The sequence below is a fragment of the Lobosporangium transversale genome (genome assembly GCF_002105155.1).
Source record: "Lobosporangium transversale strain NRRL 3116 chromosome Unknown BCR41scaffold_69, whole genome shotgun sequence".
NCBI lineage: Eukaryota > Fungi > Mortierellomycota > Mortierellomycetes > Mortierellales > Mortierellaceae > Lobosporangium > Lobosporangium transversale.
Genome location: NW_019029047.1, coordinates 47501 through 69476, shown reverse-complemented (window position 1 = coordinate 69476; position 21976 = coordinate 47501). Strand labels below are relative to the sequence as shown.

At 41.4% G+C, this 21976-nt stretch overlaps 4 protein-coding genes across 4 annotated transcripts; 2 read left to right on the top strand and 2 right to left on the bottom strand.

Annotated features, from left to right (window-relative positions):
• Positions 1 to 516: 516 nt before the first annotated feature.
• BCR41DRAFT_390506 (hypothetical protein) lies at positions 517 to 1363 on the bottom strand (the record flags this gene model as incomplete). Its single annotated transcript, XM_022028232.1, has 2 exons — positions 1351 to 1363; positions 517 to 1077 (listed from the first exon to the last, which is right to left on the bottom strand). Exon 2 carries the CDS (start codon positions 1024 to 1026, stop codon positions 520 to 522), a length of 507 nt encoding a protein of 168 aa, XP_021875801.1. The 5' UTR covers positions 1027 to 1077; positions 1351 to 1363.
• A 1864-nt stretch (positions 1364 to 3227) lies between these two features.
• On the bottom strand, positions 3228 to 3875 carry BCR41DRAFT_426528 (hypothetical protein; the record flags this gene model as incomplete). The annotated part of the gene is made up of 3 exons (XM_022030740.1): positions 3818 to 3875; positions 3576 to 3682; positions 3228 to 3493 (listed from the first exon to the last, which is right to left on the bottom strand). Exons 1-3 carry the CDS (start codon positions 3847 to 3849, stop codon positions 3228 to 3230), a joined length of 405 nt encoding a protein of 134 aa, XP_021875800.1. The 5' UTR covers positions 3850 to 3875.
• A 10393-nt stretch (positions 3876 to 14268) lies between these two features.
• On the top strand, positions 14269 to 16311 carry BCR41DRAFT_401826 (hypothetical protein; the record flags this gene model as incomplete). Its single annotated transcript, XM_022029253.1, has 5 exons — positions 14269 to 14317; positions 14625 to 14984; positions 15017 to 15213; positions 15316 to 15813; positions 15907 to 16311. 5 exons carry the CDS (start codon positions 14269 to 14271, stop codon positions 16309 to 16311), a joined length of 1509 nt encoding a protein of 502 aa, XP_021875799.1.
• Positions 16312 to 17194: 883 nt separating this feature from the next.
• On the top strand, positions 17195 to 19538 carry BCR41DRAFT_390505 (hypothetical protein; the record flags this gene model as incomplete). The annotated part of the gene is made up of 7 exons (XM_022028231.1): positions 17195 to 17394; positions 17508 to 17829; positions 17874 to 17981; positions 18075 to 18327; positions 18476 to 18584; positions 18652 to 18881; positions 18995 to 19538. The coding sequence occupies exons 1-7, from the start codon at positions 17221 to 17223 to the stop codon at positions 19536 to 19538; spliced, it is 1740 nt and encodes a 579-aa protein (XP_021875798.1). The 5' UTR covers positions 17195 to 17220.
• Positions 19539 to 21976: the final 2438 nt, after the last annotated feature.

The window sequence follows — 21976 nt, the reverse complement described above, 5'->3', positions numbered from 1 at the left end:
ATACATCATTTTGGGGAGGCGGGGGAATAGCGCCCAAACAAAAGAAAGAAAGAAAGAAGAAAAGCTTTTCCACATTCTTTACTTGTGTGTCCTATATATTCATCATACCATTACATACATGTGTACACACGCACACATAAACCATTTTTTGACATGGTTTCTTCTCTTTCATGTTATATATTGATGCGTTTGTATATTTCATGTATTCGAATGACTCGTGTTCCTTGAAGCACTAATTGAGTGACTGACTGACAATAAAAAAAAGATGACCAGGGTAGCGAATCCTTTGCTGTTAAATGTTACTAAGTTGGTTTTTGTTATTTGCAAAAATGTAAAAATAATAGTATATATATATATATAATAACAATAATAAAGGTCGCCCCACCAAAAACAGTTGGGCCATCTCTTTTCCCAATATTTGTTATTTGTTATTTTTTTTTTTTTTTTTTTTTTTTTCGGCTTGTTATTTTTTTTTTTTTTTATATTTCGTTTTTTTGTTTTTTTGTTTTTTTTGTTATTTTAACCATGAAGAGAATGACTAGGTCTTCCACGCTTGCGTGGTTCTGCTTCAGATAGAGTCGTCGGAGGTGCTGTCAAAGGTTCCTGACCCTCTTTTTTAGGACGTCCTCGCTTACGGGGCTCTCCTGGTGGGATGGATTCAGCATTGGAAGGATGAGCATGAGACGAAGATGAAGAAGAAGACGCATTCATGGGTGAATCCACAGGGTTTTTTCTAGGTCGACCGCGCTTTCGGGGCTCTGCTGGGGGATAAAGAGCCTTGACGGGTGTTTGAGAATCCAGTGGTTTTTTCCTTGGTCGTCCACGTTTACGGGGCTCCAGACCCTCGTTGGTCACAGACGCGGCAGAAGAGGTGGCAGCGGGTATAGTCGCAGTTCCAGCTCCAGCTCCAGTTCCAGTTCCATTCGCAGCCGCACTTGCCGTTGTTGTTACACGAGAGCCAGAGCCAGGTGCAGTAGCAGTTAATTCTCCTGCAGTCCTGTGTGTTCCATTCTCGCGTGAAGTCATCGAGTGCCTGATTGCTGCCTGCAAACTAATTGTTTTTTTTTTTTCTTTCTTTTTTTTTTTTAAATTATGATTTTATTGATGGACTTTTTTTTTTTTTTGAAAAAAAAAAAAAAGGAAAAAAGAAAAAGAGAAAAAAAAAAAAAAAAAAATAAGTTTTTCGCGTTCCATGGAAGGTCTAGAGCCGTCACCGTTACCTCACAACAACAACAACACACATACACACATTGTCTTTATGCATACATGGATTAGATTAGTAAAAAGAAAAATATTTTTAAAAAAAAACAAAAAAAAAAAAAAACGAGTCGTAGGGAGGTAGACTGACCCTTTTGATGAACTTGTGTGTGTTTTTTTTTTTTTTTTTTTTTTTGCAGAAGGTCCTAATAAAAAAGAAAAAAAAGAAAAAAAGAAAAAAAACGCGAAAGCGTGAAGAAAAAAACGACGGAAGCGGTTAGGAAATGGAAATGAAAGAAAATGATGCTTGTGAACGATCAAGGTGAACCAATTGTGACTGTGGAAAGACAAAATACTTTTTTTTTCTTTTTTTTTGCCCTTTGCTTTTTATTGCTTTTGCGCGCTCTTTTTTTTTTTCTGTGTCTGTGTAATAGAATAGAGAAAACAACGTGATAAAGATAAACATAAGCAGAGTCATCCTTTGACTGCTCTTGAACCTTGACTAAACAAACATCAAAGTCAGTGACAAGAGCTTCCTTAACAGCCAATCTGATTTTAGCTCATCGTGTCTGCTTTGCTCTGTCACTTTCCCATAAAAGTAGCCAGGCCAGGTACAGCTTAAAAATCAGTTCCAAACTGAACTAACTCTCTTGCAATCAAATCAAATAGAGTTATTCTTGAGAAGCATCCTATTCATAGAACATCCGGAAAATAATATCAGCGTCATGTATCATTCTCGTCCTCTCTTCACGCTGGCTGTGGTTTACAGAGTTGAATCATCTTTCAATCGGGACTATCTATATGCAAAGCAAAGCAAAGGCACTGAAAAAGCTTCTTTTACTTGTATATAATACATAATATATATACATAAATGCTATTCATCTCATCATCTCTTATCACTGGCTTACTGGCTATAATAAACAGACAGACATTAGGAAAACGTGAACGAGAACGAGACAAGCTCTTTTTTCTTTATAACTTCTCTACAGTGCGCCATTGTCTGTCACGTCACTTTTTTTTTTATTTTTTTTTTTATTTTTTTGGCTCTCAATGTTCCGATAGAGACAACAAAAACAAAAACAAAAACAAAAACAACAACAACAACAACAAAAAAAAAAAAAAAAAAAAAAAAAAACATTTTAAAGGCGGACCGCAAAGGTATAAATATTGAATTATATCAGAATGAGAGAAGCTTTTTTTTTTTTTTTTTTTTTTTTTTTTTCAGACAAAGCCTAGCAGAAGAGATCTGCCGATAGATGGGATTTCCATAGTTTATCATAATGCTTTCCATCCCGAGGAAGAAACTTTTAAACAAAAATACGTTGAGATTATCACATTTGAAGAGTGAATCACTTGAGTGAGAGTTCTTCAGCTTTGGATTCATACTGTTAAAAAAATAAAAGAAAAAAAAAAAAAAAAAAAAGCTTCCTGTAGCGAAAAACAAATGAAGCATAACCATGGGAAGGTATGGGAGTTAGTACATGACATGGATATTGCAAGCGCACCCATATCATATCGCACATCCCACATCGTAGAAACGAATTTTTCCCCGTAGAATGAGCAGCAGAAAAGATAAATATGACTTGTCTGCATAGGTTGTATCGGGATGCTACTTCCACACAATCTCAATGACCAACCTAGTCTAAAGCGAATAAAGACTCAAAGTCAGGTAGGCAGTAGAAAGAGCATTACACTATCATGGCTCTTTAGTCGTTGGAAGACAGACACCATCATTTTTTTTTCTTTCCCAATTGAGTTATTCCCACAAATCCAATCTGGTCAAATTTGTATTAGCCTTAAGTGCCTATGACACTGCCAGAACTCCTGATACTCCTTGGAAAGCGCACCCATACAAGTGATTAAATAAGCGATAGCGGCATCAATCAGGTTCGGGGCTCGTGTCCGAGCAACAGCCGGGATCGTTCCCATTTCTAACTTGAGGCAATATAAAAGGGTGTACTTGCCACTTAGGCCTGTCGAGGACCTGCTTTTGTAGTTCAAGCATTTGATCATCCTTCTCCTTAACCCTTCTAGTTACAGTTTAAGCATTTCATCGTCTTTCTTTTTGGTCTCCCATAGCATTGCAGTTCATCCATTTTCTCGTCCTTGGGCTCCAACTGCATTTTGATCATGGTCGCTTGCATTCTAAGCATTTCCGATTGTAGGTGCATCATCTGATCGCTCTTCACTTTAACCTTCCGCAATAACGCTTTAATCTGTTCAAGCTCAGGCTTGATCAACTCGGTTTGTGCGTTCTGGTAAGTAGTAAGGGATTGGTTGAAAGGCTGATCCAAACCTGATAATGATAACATGACATCTTGGGAGGAAATCCAATTTACCAGCTTTCTCGATCTAGGATAAATGAATGACGGCTTTACTGTTGCTGTCACTGTTACTGTCGCAATTGCAGCTGCAGATCTGTGGTATTTCTGTAGTGACATCCAGGAGCTTGTCAAGATAGAATGCACTCCATGAAGGTTCGATTCTAATAGAGCAAAGAACAAAAAAAAAGAAAAAGAAAAAGAAAAAGAAAAAGAACGTTGACGAATTGAATCCTCTCGAAGCAATCGATAAAGTACAAAAAGGCACATAGGACACCATGATAAATAACAAACCTGACCTGTTGCCATTAGGATCTATGAGGAATGGCATGGGATTCCCATCCAATTTGAATCACAATGCATTAGAGGACACGTCTCGAATGACTTGCAGACACACATAACTTAAAGAGCTGTCATTGCTTGCAGAAATCTTTCCAGTCCTGACATAAACTTTTTTTTTAACCATGGTGACAATTCGGAATTGTTGGTATTGATGTTGTGACATCTTGGTGATAATCCAATGGATGATGATGGTAAGATGAAGAGTTCCTCATTCCGTCTTTTTTTTTTTTTTTTTTTTTTTTTTTTTCTGCTTCGCCATTCAGTGTAACAAGGTGAGAAAAATACAAAGGCCCTCCTGCAAACTTGACAGCCTTGTTGTATCTGAATATCAACTCTTTTGCGTGCATGTTCTACCTGATTGTCCTTTCATTTAAGGGTACTGTCCATTCGCATCCTTTGGCCGGAAGCAAAGCAGCCTGAAAGTTCTATGGAGCACCAGTAGCCCTGGGAATTGACAATCGGAGGAACATTTTTCATTTGCTTATCTCTGCTTCTACATTTTAGTCGGTTCTTAGCCTCAATGCAAGAGTTCCTGTTACATGATTTAGTATTCTTTTGTACCTTGGCAATGCTATTCTTTTTTGAAGTAAAGACAGGTACACACACCTCTTTTGCGAAGAGCTAAAAGGTAGCCCCAGTCCTCTCAAAACATGGTACCCCACTTTTGCTTGTGGATAATTTAGGGAGTCGGACTTCCTCTTCTCCTTCACGGTAAAGGGTCAGAAATGGCGATGCCTCCTTCAAAAGGAATGTAAAGAACAAAAGGTCATGAATAAAGAAACAAATATGAAATGATTGAACTATACTTGCTACCCCAGTAAAGCCTCTTTTTTATTTATTTATTTATTTGTTGCGAAACTATCATAATAAATGTTTACGGCAAGCGCCGGCCACGTCCTAGGGGTCCTTATCTCTTAAAGACTAGCCTGATATCGAGCCAACGTCCCTTCATCATCCCTGACATATTTGTCATCATCTGGATTATCCTTGTATGCCTCAACTGTTGTCACCAGTCCGATAGGATGAATCGATATTCCTACTCACTCACTTGTGACCATTTGCCATCTCACTAGTGAGTAGCAGTGGTTGTCTATCCGAAGGGTGATCCTGCTCAGCTATACATTACCTAAAGCTGGATAGAGGAAGGAGGTGTAGAGAGGAGAGGGAAAAATGGGGTAATGGTTAGTGAACTCGAGCCAAAGTACAACCGTACAACTTCCTTGACGCTATTAGCCCATAAAATAGTACTCCCAAACATCCAGCGATGAGAACAACCGCAGTTAGTATAGACTTATGTATCACCATAGCCATCCATCTCCTCCATAGTTTTCAAGCGCCGCGAGGAAATACGTAGCTCAGAAACAATAGCATAGCAAAGATCAAAAATAAATATAAAGGCATAAATCCAAACATAGTGACTCTGGAATATGCTGGGATCTTAACAAGTAACGAGAACGAAAGAAAGATATCTTTATTGTAATCAAGGATCTTTGTTAGAAAACAAGGGCAAATATCTTAGCTATAGTAAAAATATATAAATGGCTGCCAATCGCAACATGCATTGATGCGTCAAGATCTTCAGATGGGGATGGAGATCAAGATGATACAACAGTTCAATGAAGTGGATCAGCTGAAGCTGATGGGAATGACATGTGCTGAACCAGATCACGGTCAGGATCGAATTGTCCTCCAAGGCATCAAGACTGAACTTGAGATGTTGCAGCATTAGACGCAGCCTCTCTTCCCAGACGACGACATATCATGGAATCATCCCGGAAGATGGGAACGAAATTCTATCAACAGCAGGATCATCTACGGATGGTATCAGTTTTGAAAAAAAAAAAAAAAAAAAAAAAAAAAAAAAAAAACCTTCTGCGTACGATAGCATAGTAAAGCAAAGAGTTAATGGCCAACCAATGTACTTCGCTTCAAAGAAAAAAAAATAATTGTGTCACTGTGGTGAATGATAGGGTGAAGGCAAGATCCCGCTTAACTTGAGGTAATACCTCCATCTCCGATCACCTCTATGCTCAAAGTTGAATGGCAAAGCGGTGATTGTGGACAAAACATGGGTACTCGATAAAATCACAGAGTGGTTCATTATACAACCTATGAATATGAATAAGCCGTTTGACACTAACAAAGTCTGTACTTTTATCTTTATCCGTATGGGCTTGACCCATCAGAACTTTTTTTAACCAATATAAAAATGAAAATAAAAATGAAAATAGAAATGAAAATAGAAATAGAGATTAAGCCAAAGAGCCAGAAGATGTACCCATACTTCTTGCCTTGCAGGATCACTACAGCAGCTGTGGAGCGTTGAAAGTGGTGATGCGGTATACTTGACTCCTGCAGAGTGGGATTGTTCAGACCTCTAATATATAGATGTAGTTACTACACATTCTGCTATAAATACAACATTCTCAAGCTATCTTATCTTATTCAAGAGGCACTTTCTTTTTTATTGTGTGATTGTAAAGAGGCAATATTTGCACTTTATTCTATATCCTGGACGACTTCGTGTCTATCTACCCTCTTGACTCTGGACTCACAAGGCTCGCATGAAATGACATGTGCAATGCTACATTCATTGCAAGCTCTGCATTTGAGCCGGTAGCCTCCGATCGATTGGCTCATTTCTGTCAGCCTTGTCAATCGTGCTTCTTCCCTCAGATCTTCTACCTCTAAATCTGCCTCTAAACCTGCATTTAAATATGCTATCGGTGATGGTTCTTGATAATGACCCACTTGACTGGACCCACTCTTTGCCTTGGATGCTATTGGTGGCGTTCCTACACTCTTGATCGCCTCTTGTACAGCTAAAGAGGAGGGTTGCTCCTCTATAGCTCCACGTTGCATTAGGAGCTTCCTGTTGACTTCACTCAACCCACCTACAGAGTGAATACGAGCATTGTTTGCATTAAGGGTCGTTTGTCTGGTGCTCCACTTTAGGTGGTATTGGTATTCCTCATTCTCCTTCACAATCTGCCACATCCGGATAGAACCATCCTCACAGCCTGTAACCAGATAGTGGCCCTCTTTAGAGGCATTCCATACAAACGTATTAGCATAACCACCTTCACATGGGATTACAATCAAACACTGGCCTGATTTCGGATCCCACACTCGCACTGTCATGTCCTCACTGCTTGAGGCAATGTATCTTCCATCAGGCGAATAAGCAATATCAGTAATCGTGCTAATATGTCCTTCAAGCACCCATAGTATTGACCCTGTTTCAATATCCCCCACACTAACCAGCCCTTCCCAATGTCCAACAGCCATCTGTTGACTGCATGGTGAAAGTGCTACACAATTTAGACTATCGTCAAACTGTGTTTCGTAACATATCCCACCCGTTCCTGCACTCCATACTTTCCAGCTGTCGAGACTAGAGCGGTTCCACAACACTATCTTCCGGCTGTCAGGCGTGTATGCGATATAAGAGTACCAGATTGCTCTATCACTCACTTCATCACTCACTTCATGCTGGAGTTCCCCTGATTGAGCTTTCCAGACTATGATGTTTCCACCGCCATCGTACGAAGCAATCTGGTCGCCATTAGGTGAGAACACCACATTATGCATCTCTGTTTTGTGGCCATGTAGTGTGCGGATGAGCTCTCCTGTTTGTGTGTCCCATATAGTCACTCTTCCAGATACATGACCACAGGCAATTTGGTGACCAATAGGTGAGAAATCAAAGGAATTGATATCATCAGCACCTTCACCTTGTAGCTCCAAAGTGTGAACGGGTACGCCTGTTCGGACATCCCAAAGATAGACGCGTGGAGAATAATGGCGAGAGGCAAGCAACCGGCCATCAGGTGAATACTTGATATCTTTTATATCTTTACCGGAGCATTGCAAAGTGTAGATGGACTGTCCTGTCCTTGCATCCCACATACGCACTGTTCGGTCCTGACTGCGTGAAGCTATTTGCTGCCCATCCGGCGAGCTCGTTATGCCAAGGATGCTTGCTGAATAGCTATGTAAGTCGTGACTGGATTGTTGTGGCCGAGTATCCCATAGACGTATCGTTTTGTCTCTACTGAAGGACGCAATCTGGTGGTTGTTTGGTGAATATGCCAAGCATTTTATCCAATCAGAGTGACCGTAGAAGGTATTCATGAGTTGGCCTGATCTCGCATCCCAAAGCCATATTGTGTTGCTCTGATCGCAAACAGCTATCGTTTCTTCGTTTGGTGAATACTTTAGATCTTTGATACCAAAAAATTCTTTACCAAAAGTATGAATGACTTGCCCTGTTTGCATATCCCACTGATATATCTCCGTCCGGGTGAACGAGGCAGCAAACTTCCCATTAGGTGAGTACTGTATCCCTACGACATGATAACCATGCTCCAAGATAAACTTCTTTTGACCTGATCCAACATCCCACACATGCAGCCAGCAATCTTCCAAACAACGAGTTATGATTTCCTGACCATTAGGTGAATACTCAATTTGCCCAATCCATCTCTCATGGTCCATCAGCAACATCGACTGTTGCCCTGATGTCGCATCCCATAGCCGTAATGTCATGTCTTTACCGCCAGTTGCAATCTGCTTTCCATCAGGTGAATATGCCATACTCCTCACAGCATCAGTATGACCCTCTAACATAAATTTGAGAACGCCTGATTGGGTATCCCACATTCGCACTGAGCCATCATCGCTAGCTGAAGCAAGATCGTTCCCGCTTGGCGAGTACGCTACACAGTAGACACGCCCTGTATGGCCCACCAATCTGTGAACCAATGCTCCCGATCCTGCATCCCAAATTAGAACTACGCTTTCGTTATAGTGCCAGGAGGCAATATATCTGCTGTCTGGTGAGTATAAAAGACTGTAGGTAGTTACATCGTCCTTCAAAGCAAAAAGCTTCTCCCATGTTGATGTGTCATACACGATGATTGAATTGCTATCTGATCCGTTTCTGATAGCTGCAGCGAGTGTCTTGCCATCAGGTGAATATGCCCCATCAAATACCTTGCCAATGGCTTCAAGAAGTGGCCATTCGCCAAACTGTATCCCTGCCATCTTTGCTCCACTCAGGTTTGCTGAACGAAGCCAACATTTCCGTAAGTTGACCTTCCTCAGATCTGCTCCTTGCAGCTGCGTATACTCAAAAATACCATGGCTGACATCTGCTCCTGGAATCGGAATGCCTCGCAGGTCTGCTCCGATAAATGACTCGCCTGATCGGATCAAATAGTCATCGCATTCGCTGCTGCTATCCGCCACTTGCTATCACTCTTTGAGAGCTCTACATATCCATACAACTGCTGTCTAAACACCGCCTCAAGACGGACACGATCCTCCAGGAACTGAAGAATAGATGGCTCATCTACAAAACTCCTCCATACTAAAGGTAATGTCTCATCAACTTTGACCACTTCCACTTCTTGCTCGCTCCCTTTGATATCCATGCCTTCGAAACTGAACATCGAACTAATACTCTGTCGACGAGACGGTGGCGGTGTAGTCACCTTTGCTTCTCCATCGTTTACAGACGTACTCATCATCGGTTGAGGTTCAAACATCGATCGTACTAGACAGTACTCCAGAATAGATCGATGCAGAAACCGATATTGATTGCCTGTGCGAGTGAGCGGTGAAGCCTCACGTAGCAAATTCCTTCTATTCCCTTTGCTGAAGTACGCTTCTTTCCATGTACCGATATCCTTGAATTGTGAGTACTCCACCACTGGGTTGCCATCTTGATGCTTATAGATCGCTATAGCCAGCTCTGTCAGGTATTTAATTCCATTCTGTGCAAACCCTTCATCTGTCAACACTCTGAACATCCTTCTATCTTCTGGTCTTAATGTCTCGCTTAGTCGCTTCTTGCCTCGTTCAAGCCACTGCTCAACAAATTGGTCATACAACGTGACCCGCTTGATTTTGCTCTTGGTGATCTCTCGACCCGGATCCACCATCCGCGGAAGTACTTCAAGTGACATCGACAGTATGAATGGGTTCTTCACAAGCTCTTGTAGGCTAGGGACCATCTTGAGTGCGCGCTTATAGTCCTCCACACCCCACAGCAGATCCATAGATTCTACATATTGCTCGATATAGTCTTCAATCTGTGCCTCTGAGAATGGCACAATCACTGCCTCTTGGAACAATCCACTATCTGCTTGGTGATTACGGTCCATAGGTTGAAATCGATCTCGATAGTCCGATCCAAGATACTCACTGCGACAGCTGATCACCATCTGACATTCCCACTCGCCAGCCTTATTCAGTTGGTTGGATGCATACAGGTTGTTGGTCTGCATGCTCTCATCATATCCATCACAGATCAACACAAATGACCGACTCATCTTCAGTTCCTTAATCTCTGAGTCTATGAAACTGTAGTCTCGCAGTTGCTTTGCAACCAGATCCTTCTCTGGCTTGTCGATGGCTGGAAGGTTGATGAACAGTGGAATCCGACCATGTCTCTCTTGATATGTCTCCCAAAGCATACGCTCTAGAGTGCTGTTGAATGTGGATTTGCCTGCTCCTGATTCTCCTTGCACAAGCATCACTTTCTGCTTGCTGTCTAGGAACTCTTTCACTTTGTCCATCAACAAGAACCGCTCGTCATCGCTCGCTTGAGGACTTGCTTTGGCATATTGTTGAACATAGAAGCTTTGGGTACTCCCAGCATCTATCCGCCGTCTCTTTAGTTTCCGTAGGTTATCCTCAACATCTGGCTTCTTCTGTGCACGATCAAGTAGGTGTGAAGATTTAGGTCGAGAGAGTGTAGCAACAGAGGAGAACTGGATCAATGGCTCTTGAAGAGAGGTCCTGTATAGCTCCTGTTTTTGGTCACCTCCATCCACCTTGAGATCATTCAAAAGAGTGTTTGCAGCTAAAATAAATGTGAACAGAAAGAAGGAGCAAAAACATGTATAGAGTACGTGGGTTAGTATAAAATGTTTAGCCTCATTGTCACCAAACATTATCCATACAAGAATGGAACACATGCCTTGGAAACCATCTGGTGGTAACGAGGATAGTTGTCTAAGGATATTTATGATCCATTGCTTAATGCGTATATGCTGTCCCCACTCCTTGTCATTCCTGTATATCTCTCCTAGGAATGTGACGGCATCTTGCCGAATATCCATGCTCCACTTTGTATCTGCTGCAACCTGTCCCAACATCTGACAGAGTCCCCATTGGAATGCTGCTTCATTTCGACAGGACACTTCACACACAAGAGTCTTGAACTTGGTCAGCTCGCCTCTCTGCAGTAGTCCATCAGCTACTCGAAGTGCTGGATACCATCCTGACTTGCGACTGAAGCTGAGTCCTTCTTCCATACACTCTCTGAACGCCACTCCACTCTCATAGAGTGATGTTGTTCCTTTGTACACCTCTAGGCTCTTGTCCATGATATCTGTCACTGATGGAAGTCCTTTCTGGATGTTGCTTATCTCATCCATAAAGGCATTCATATCCATGTCTTTGACTGCACTCACTACTCCAAACACTCCTCGGAGTACTGCTGATGTCCGTCGGAGAATACCTTGCACTGTCGATTCGTCGTCTGGAATGTGCAATAGTGCTTGGAAAGCATAAGCTGACTGATAGACTAGATGAGGGTCTGAACTCTCTTTCAATCCTTTGAGGTATACTGCAAGTGGCTCATGGAGTTGTTCTCGCTTCAGACCCTTGACCTGGTTGTTGACCATGGCATCGAGGACATGTGAGACTGTAGATGAGAGGTGATATAGATGATCTCCAGATTGAGTATGTGTGCTTTGCAAGCGAGAATTGAGAGTATTGAGGATTGAGACAAGGTCATCCGAGTCGAGGTATCCAAGAGGAGCATGTTGCATCAACTGAGCCAGTCCTTCCAGTAAATGAATCCCCAGCATGATGTTATGGCTGATGTCATTGATCAAAGCCGCAAGTAGTGCTCTGAACTGTGTTTGGTCAAGACCTGGCGCCAGAGCCACAACCTCAGCAACAGTAGCTTCGGCCTTAATCTCATCGCTGATAAACAGTTCAACCACATCCGATCCCAGCTTACGCAATCGACCATGTTCATCCTGATTGCTTGATATGGCCTGATACCACTCTTTCTCAAGCCTATTAAGATCGTTTGTTTGGATAGGAGTCATATGAAGCAGACTGAGACAATATGCAAGCTGGTAAATATCATCCAGACTTGCATCGGCATCTGATAAGTTGTACCTGATGACTGTTGGAGATTCATTGTGGTTGAATATGTCCTTTGATATAGTTGCAATGGCCTGTACTGGTGCGAATTGCACTGTTTCCATCACCTTACTCAATTTGCTACCACTGGGTCCGTTGACTTGTTGGTTAGCAGTGACATTGCTGTTATTGGTGTCGTTGTTGTCGTTGCTCCCTTGGATGTATCCCCATTTCTCTGCCTTCTTGTCTCGTCTCTGTGCATCAGCTGAGTGACCCAATTGCTCAAATAAGCGAGCAAGTTCATAGTAGGCTGAGCCAATACCTTGGCGCAATACCATGTCTTCATTAGAACCTGAAGAGGTCGAAGAGGTTGAAGTCATTGAAGCAAAGGACTTTTTCCAAGGCTTCTGAATACGAGACAGTACAGAGTCAGCATCGAGGCATAGCTCTGTCACTAGGATGCGATCGTCGTCTATGGTGCGAGTGCCTTGCATGTACAAGTCAAAGAGTCTCAGAGCCTGTGCAGGCGAGAGTGCACTGCGTGACAGAGAATTGGTGTTGCCAAACATGGTCTATTGCTTTCGTCTTTGCTCATAGATGGTATTCCTATCCACACCACTAAGAGAAGAATGACTGTCAAAAGACAGTTTGTCAGTGGTGAGTGTGAAAAAAGGTTTTCTTGCGTGCTCCAGTCATGTTTGTCAGTCTCTTACATGCATGTATGCTTTAAGGATTCGAGATTCGAACTAATAAAAAAGAAAGGGAATCGGCTAATGTACTAAAGGATGAAGAATAAAAAGATGAAAGATGAAAGATGAAAGACAAATGGCGAAAGCTGATGAAAGATTAGACGCATGCATCTCCCTGTCTTTGTACGACTGTTGCTTTGGTAATTACTCATTCAGCTATTCTTTTCTTTTTTTCTTTTTACAATGTGCGTTGACTAAGGGTCAGTTGGTTTTTATCGTTTCTGCTCGACTGATCTGTTTTTTGGTACCTGAATGAAAGGAAGGAAGTAAATGAGGATGGATTCGTGAGATCATGCTTTGAATGAATGGGCTGTGTAGGCACATTCACATGCATGGGAAAGATTAAAGTTTCCACCTGTGACAAGTGGAGTAGAACACAGCTTCGCCAAGCACAAAGTGATGGTTGATGCCATCACTAACCTGACCATGTCCTAGCTTTTGCTTTTGCAAGACAACAAAAGAAAATAATAAAGCAAGCTTGACAAACAAATGCCTGGTAGAGCCCCCTCAGTGTTGGTAAAAAAAGCCAGGTGTATGTGATGACTATAACATTGTGTTTGTACTTGAGCTATGGTTCTCATTCATCTTTGTCCCCGTCCCTGTCGTAACACTTTATACTACGCGAGACGCAACTCTCTCACTCCTTGATTGGTGATCTTTCCGATCTCACAGATTGGTAACGATTCCTACTCATTATTGCCCAGCATTTGGAGGGAGGAGTCCTCTTTCTCATTCTTTTCTTTTCTTTTGTGCCAGGAATGTGTAAGCTGATATCAAGGAAGGAAAAACCATTCCGTATGGGCATGTTAAGTAATGCTGTCGCTTTTTTTTTTTTACCGCCAAATGAATTTGTGCAGGCCCATAGGCGTGTACAGACATTAGAGCAAAGCATATGATGACACTTGGTACTCTCTCACTTCTCAGTCTTAAAAAGAGCCTCGAATAATAGGCACGAAGACTTGATCACAGACTCTTGGCAGCAAGAATGAATCATCATCTCTCTCGCTAGGATAGTAGTAATTTTAAAGTATGCGAAACGGTTCTAATATGGGTCAAGAGTATGCTATGCTATGCTATGCTATACTATTCACTTGATTGCCAGTGGTCAGATAAACCAGCATTTGCCATCACCACTTACCATCATTGAAGTATAGCAGCAGCAGCTCCGGAACAAAGAGATAGCTCGTAGTACAGTTTCTTCGTAATACATAACCATATATTTGGTCTTCTCCTTCAGAGGTCATTCTGAGCTGGCCTCTGCAAACTATACATTGAGTAAATGGCGCTTACTAGGGATAATTCTTCAAAGCAGGTCATATCCGGTTATACAGTATAGGCCTGATTGAAGTCTGATGGTTTAGCTTCAGAATATTAACTAACCATTCAAAAAGCAACGAAGCTCATTAAACAATCAACAGCTACAAAAAAAAGGACTATACATGTAACTTGTTTTGAAACGTTAGATGCAGCTTATCGAGTACAGGTTTAGCATATCGATGTCTGGATCATCATTTCAAGCGGTCTTCTTTGACTGGAAGTGGCCGGGTATGCAATGGTTTACATGGTTTATAGTCCAATGAAAACTAGAAAAGAGAGTTCAGTTTTGCAAAGAGGCAGAGAAGTTGAGCAACTTTATTTAAGCACGAGCCACACTTGGCTGTGCTAATTGAAATATGCCAGGATCATAATAAGTAACGAGAACGAAAGAAAGATGTGTTTATTATGATCCAGGGATCTTCGTTAAATTAAAAGGGTAAAAAGCTTAGCTATAGTAAAAACCCATATAAATGACTGCTAATCGCAACACTTAGTCAAAAGAGGATATTGCTGCAATCACTGTTCTCCTTGAAAGGATACAAGGGTGTTGGACTGCAATCTGACGGCCATACGAAAAAATTACGACCATCATTCCTTACAAATGGCCTTACTCTTACTCTTCTTGCCTACGATACGTCAAAACGAAAAAGAAGAGGCTCACAAGCTGCCCGACCTTCGAACACTCAAACATCTCAAGCAGGCCAGACTTCTTCAAGTGCCCAGCAGGGACCCTCATCCTCAAGTGCTCAACGGGGATCTTCATCTTCGAGGGCTCGGCGAGGATCTTCATCTTCAAGGGTTCGGGCAAGCTCAAGTGCTCAACGGGGATATTCACCCTCAAGTGTCCCGCGAGGATCCTCATCCTCAAGTGCTCAACAGGGACCCTCGTCTTCAGGTCATGGCGAGGCGGTGGCGACGGTGATGGAGACGATGACGATGACGATGACGATGACGATGATATCTTGCTGGGTGCCAACGACATAGACTTGCTGAAAGTTGATGAGCCGTTCTTAGATGGCGAAGAAGAAGAAGAAGCAGTTGAAGAAGGCGCATCGAGTACAGATCCGCTGCCTCCAGTGCGGCGCGAGATCAACTGGAAGCAAAGCTCCCGTCTCCTCGATAATGTAGAAGTTACAAACGAGACTCCGGCATAATGTCCTCCCCCTGGAGATACCGTTATTATTGGGGTCGATCCAGGCGAGAGGTACTCGATGACAATTGCAAAGTTGGATCCAAGAAGGCCCAACGAGCGCGACATCCTCCGGATTTCTAGAGCCTATCTTTACAAGCCATCCACTAAGTTCCGGGGTGAGCTAGAGAGGCGGAAGCATAAAAAAGGGATTACAGCAATTGAAGGCAACATCCCATCATTCTCAAGGTCCACTCTAACAGATTATTTCAATTATATGAAGAGGTTGCAGCCAAATCAAGTTCCATCAAGTACTGGAGCTGGAGCCGGTAATGGCAATAGAGTGACTATATACAGAACGCTATTCGATTTCTATAATGATGGCTGGTTTGTTCGAAATGCCTGGGACAGTAAAAAAGCACAGAAAGGATGCGTTGATTATGTGATCAAGGCAGTTCTGCTTACAGGTGGAAGTAATGGACGAAGAAGAGGCTCCAACACGAATGCGGTGATCTGTATTGGACTTGGAGCATTCAAGACAAACCGAGGACAAGCATCAAAGCATGTGATATTGACGAAGAAGCTTGTTGAAAAGGTAATTTTTTTTTTTTTTTTTTTTTTTTAAATGATCAATGATGTTTCATTACGAGTCTTTATTAACATGGAGTATTATATTGGGATCGAATAGGCAAAAGCTCTAGGCTACCCCGTTGTAGGTTGTCACGAATACTACACATCTGCCAAGTGTCCACGACTTCACTGTGATACTTTATTGGAGAATGTGCCTTATCGATCCAAGTACTGTCGAAACTGTAAAGCATACTTTGATCGGGGTGTTGTTGGTGCTGAAAATATTGCACGGATCTGTGAGTCTCAGATAAAAGATCAAATACGACCTTCAAAATATAAGCCGCCAGAAGGAGGAGTTCAAGGTCAAGCTTCTAGCGGTGGTGGAGGTAGTGGAGGTGATGATGGTACCACCAAACGAATGTTCTCAGATGACGGAGAAGGAGGAGTGGAGGGATCAAGGCCACCAAAGGAACCTTTGTTAAGCCCAGGAGAAGGAGAGACATCAAGCGGGCAGCAACAATAGGACTTCTACTACAACAAACATTAATAGACCTTTTTTTGTGGTGGGATGGACTATAGGGGGCGAGCATCACTAAAAATAAATTTTTAGAAAATACGGTGACGTTGGCGTCATATAAAACTTGCTTTTTGCCATCATCCATCGCGTTCCATTTTTTTAATTGGTGATCTTTGCTTCCATTCTTTTTCATCGACTTTATTCTTGGTAATCCTCCATCTCATTTGATTGTATTGTTCTTCATTAGCTATTTCTCTTTACGTTCTTTTTTTCCCACTGTAAACCATTTTCCGCTTCATATTACTTTATCGGATTTTTCTCTACTTCTTTTTCTTATCACTTTTTTTTTCTATTTTTTTAACATCCAATCTTTATTGGTTCATATTTGTATCTTCTCCATCACTTTATTACCACTGGCTTTCTATCATCACCCTCGTCTTTGTAACATCACAATCGCCTTGTATAGTACCCTTGTCTTTGTATCTTCAACGTTAGCCACTCCCTCGTCCTCTTCTCATCACTCTCACGACATTCGCCTACTAGCCACTCCCACCCTGTTCATAGTATCCACTGCTGTCACCAACTCTCACGGCTGGCTATCGCCGTCACTCGCCGTCGTCGCCAGACTCACCACACGCTTGTTGTTTACCACACGTCTTCACCAAAAGGTAAATATTAATTTCTGTTTCTAAATTCCCTTCTAGCTCTCTATAAACTGTTCCCTATTTGATGCTTTATTGATCAAATGCGGCGAAAGATATGTTCAACACTCCTGCTTGTATGATGTTTTATCAGAAAAAGTAGCTGTGCAAACCATTTCTGGCAATTAATGAGTTTTCTTCCTTGACCCTTGTCATCGTTTGATTTGGGGTGACCAAAGATGAATACAATACTTTTGTCCTTTGGCTCGTTGACATGTCTTGCAGACTTCATCTTGTGTTCAATGCTTTCTGTGCATTCGATGTTCTATCGGAAAGCAGGCTGCGAAAACCTTTTCTGGCCGTTGGTGAGATTTCTTCCTTAGGCCTATGTCATCGTTTGATTTGGGTCACTGAAGAGGAAACAATCCTTTGGTCCTCTGTGCTTATTGTCACATGAAGTTTGCCAGTTTCATTTATGTCAATGCTTTTTCCTGTTCAATGAAGTAAATTGGTTGATACAAACCTCTATTGAATGATTCCTGCGCCTTCATACTATCATAGGGGTTGAACTCTTTGTGCACCACAATGTCTACTAAATCCGGCACCTCTTGGATCCAGTCTGCCAGTGATAGATCCCCACCTGCATTCTTTGAGGCATTTGATATCTACTTCAAGCAACATGGACACCAGAGATACGCACAAGCAATCCGGGATAGCAATCTGGACATGGATATCAAATTAGACTTGTGGCAAAAATTCAAATACTGGAAGGCCAATGAAGGAGTCCAATTCTGGCTGGACCGGCAATCACAATCATCTCAGATGAAAACTGCATCTACTCTTGTCAAAGGATCAGAGTCATATGCCAAGGACTCGATTCATCGTACTGAAAAAAAAAAAGCATTGAACATCAGCAACTTGACAAAGATACTGAACCTTTGATGCATTCAATAATATCTCAGGCTGGACACAGTAAGAAGCGGAGTCTTAACACAAACTTTGTTGAAGGTCTGCAAATGACTCCAAAGCGACGAGGTGAGTAAGCTTGGTCTTGGTCAGTATCACAGACAAACTTACTTTATCTTTCACTCAAGTTGACAGTCCTTTGCATGTTTTATTGAACTATAGTAACCCCTATATCCATGCCACGGATCTCAACAACCTCAGTGGACAGCCCAAATCTTATTCCAACCACATACAGTGAGGAGAATCTATTCATGGATGATGTCGATGAAGACGATTTTATGATTCCAGACATCACAGGTGATTCATATCGCTTCTCAGCGATACTTGATGGGCTAGACATTGGAGGTAGCTTTGGACAGCTATTTCAAGATGTAAAAGCAAAGAAAGTCTATGTGACAGACACAGATCAAGCTCTGTAAGTGTATTGTATTCTACAACATAATTTGTCTTAACTGCGCATACTGATGGATGTAACTACTAACAGATTTACATTTTCTTTTCCTTTAATTTATAGTGCTCGGTCAGGTATTATCCTGATTTCGAAAGCAGCAACAGCACATCAGATTGACTTTTTCGGGGGATCATTTCTTGCAATCCGTGAAAAAGTCCTTACAAAATTGGAAGAGTGTTGATGTAACAGTAGTGCGTAATGAAGTCCGGTCACGGCTTGATGTAAGTGTTTCTTCATAGGTTCAAGGACCCAGACGTCTTGCTGTTGCTAACTTGAATCCTTTCCTAGCACTTTGAGGATCATGATTTCGATAGGGCTAAGTGCCTTGAGTTCTTGTTGTCTTGTGCAAAAGATCCCAAACATCAGCGACTGTGGACATATTTTGTCAGTGCTCTACAAGAGTTTCCTTCCTCAGACACAGCCAGAGTTTACTCTGAGTCTACAGCAATTTCGTCATTTATCTTATCGATTTGTAGAGTGTTTGTCAGTGCACCAGACAAGAAGTTGTTTTTGGACTTGTAAATAGAGATGACACTTATTATTTGCTTTTTAGTTCTAATGGATACACTAATCTCTTAAACTTTAACGTCTGAATCGTTTGTACTAACACATTCTTTTAATTTGCATGTAGTGTGGACTCAGCAAACCATGCTGGAAAGGCAAGTATCAGCAGAAAAGAGCCAGACCTAGGTTTGAACTTCAAGGATGACTCCAACAAAACAATTTGTAATGTTGGCATTGCAGAAGTAACCTCGATTGCACAGAAAGGCTACAAGAAAAAGAATGCCAAAGACCTTGTACGTGTTGGTGAGATGTTGAAGAATGCACTGGACCATCTGCAGGACGACTTTGGCATCACTGACGCAGTTGTACCTGGCTGGCAGGTTATTGCACATGTCATGTCCATTTACATCATGTTCAGATGTGGGAACCTTTATCTCATGGTGTATGTGAAAGATGTAACCATCCCAGACAGCCTGAACAGTCTGAAAAATTTGGGTGTTGATATCAAGACATGGTTAGAGTTGCAAACAACAATTACATTTGGATTGCAAAATGTCCTCAAACAGGCTTCCTCGGGCAAGAAGCAAGTGGTCACTCCAGGATCTCATTTTCTTGAACGAATTTCAACTGTTGGTACCCCAGAATTCAAGACTTTTCTCACCAAGAAATAGGTAGTGTCTCCCCATTGACCTCATCCTCATCTTCGACTTTGTTATTCTTTTATATTTTTTTTGATGAAACAAATAAGATTTGGCCAAATAAACTCATGGAGCTTTTCATCCACAAGAAATAGCTTATGATGATTTCTTTGGACTCACAGTAATTTCACTAAGGCGCTGAGATGAAATATTTTGTGTTGAGTTGGTATTTCAGAATAGAGAAAGGTTGTATTGCCTTTGTTAAAAGAGAATCCCAAGTCAGGCAAAACTTAAATTAATGAATTAATGAATTAAATTAAGTGTTTGGAATGAGGGTATTAATGCATTTAAAAAAAAGGAAGATAACGCATGACAGATAGATCACATATAAAACTAAAAGTTCACAAATAGAGATCACATATGACCCCTTAATTACTCATAATGACTCCACCTGTTTGGTGCTGGATGAACTTCGTAAGTGGTAGCAAAAGCAGTAGGTGGTAGCAAAAGTGGTAGTCAAAGTGGTATGAATTTATTTATTAATATAGAAATTAGAGTTTAGATGGAAACCACATGATTTAAATGATTAACTTAAACATGAAACATAGTTTGAAGATCATTTGGAGTTTCAGATAAAAGTCTAACCTTAAAATCTTAATCTCTTCTTATATTAAAATATTACAAAAAATTATGTGACAGCCAAAAAAGGTGACTTTAAAAAGACGAAGTGACTGGTGGGATACGATGAAACAAAAATAAACAAAAGAGAAACAAAAATAAACGATGAAACAAAAAAAAAAAAAAAAAAAAAAAAAAAAAGCATGTATATATATCATGAAGCTTCTTTGATAATTAGCTTCCTCAATCTCTCCACCTCCGAACCTAAATTTTTTAATTTGATTTTTTGAAATGGTTGCCACACGCTCCGCACGCTCCACAAACTCTACGTGTTCTACACGTTCTACACGTTCTACACGTTCTACACGCTCTACACGTTCTACACGTTCTACACGTTTCACAGCTTTACCAAATCCATCGGGTGTACAACATATTATCCAAGCACGACGAGCTCGGCGGGCTGTGCAACGTATCAAAGAACGACCCGTAGACGCTGAAGAGGAACTAATACAAAGCCAACAGGCAGTAAAGGATGCTGAAGAAGGGTTGTATGATGGGTTCTACAGCTCCATCGACGAATAGCCCTGCTTGCTTTACTCGAACAAGAGGAGAAAGAAGAGAAAAGAGTGAGAGTGAAGAGGAGGAAAGAAAACTTGAAGGAAGAAAGGCAAGATAAACTGGGATTGCAGCTTGGATTCGCTGCAGGGAATGCTTGAACATCGGCTGCTCTTCTCAATATAAGTGTATTTGTCCTTCTCTGGAGCAGCCAGCCCCCGCAGGAGAATCCATAATGACTGGTCAAAATGAAAATCATTCTCATTTTGACCAGTTTTTATTTCTGGCGGTGAAATAAAATAAAAGTGTCAAAACTTATCCATCGATAATGTGGTAGAGGATATAGTAGGCAGGCAGCGCTGCCAAAGGCCTTTTCTGTCTTTTTCACCCAATACAATTACAATATTGTCAATTTGAATTTTTCTCTCAGCACCTAGATTTCATAAACACATGGTCCGCACCTGTAGTCTGTGCAACAGTGAAAAGCATGATAGGCGGCTCTGCCCTCAAAAAACAGAGCGTGTTGAGCTTCGCACAAACCTTCCGTCCGCTTCACGCCTGGAGCAGGTTATTGGTCCCACGAGAGGGTAAAGAAGTTATTATTTTATTTTTATTTTATTTTGTTTTTTATTTTATTTATTTAGCCCTCTATTATTTTATTCTCATCATATATATATAAGGGCAAATATTGTTAGCCAGCCCCAAAGGCCGCATATGTGTAGCACTTGCAATCGCCCAGGACATAATCGAAGTACATGTCCGAGTGCTGAAAGGTGGGCTCTACGTACTTTAAATATTTCATATAATCATACTCTTCCTCGCCATCGATTTGACTTTATAACGGATTATTACTGTCCATTGATCCATTGATGTAGCAGCCATATCCAAAATGAAGCCAATCATGGAGCAGTGCGCGAGCGAAGCTTTGACCATGACCTTGATATCGAAAATGAGAGACCCACACAAAGGCGAAGGTGAGCTACATTTTATTCACTCTTTATTTCCTTTTTTTTTTTTATTTTTTATTTTTTTAATTTATTTAATTTTTTCGTACTATATTTCCGGATATCGAAAATACTAGACTCCTTCCTGAGATGCTCATTGAGCGCGCTATCTTGAGTCCCCTTAATGAGGATGTCGATAAACTGAATCAACTAGCCACCAGTATGCTCTGTAGCACCCAGCAGTCAGTCAGTTATATTGGTCAAGATAGCCTTCAAGACCCCGAAGCAGCAGCTACGGCTCACTATCCTGTGGAATACCTGAACAACCTCTCCCCACCAGGCTTGCCTCCGTTT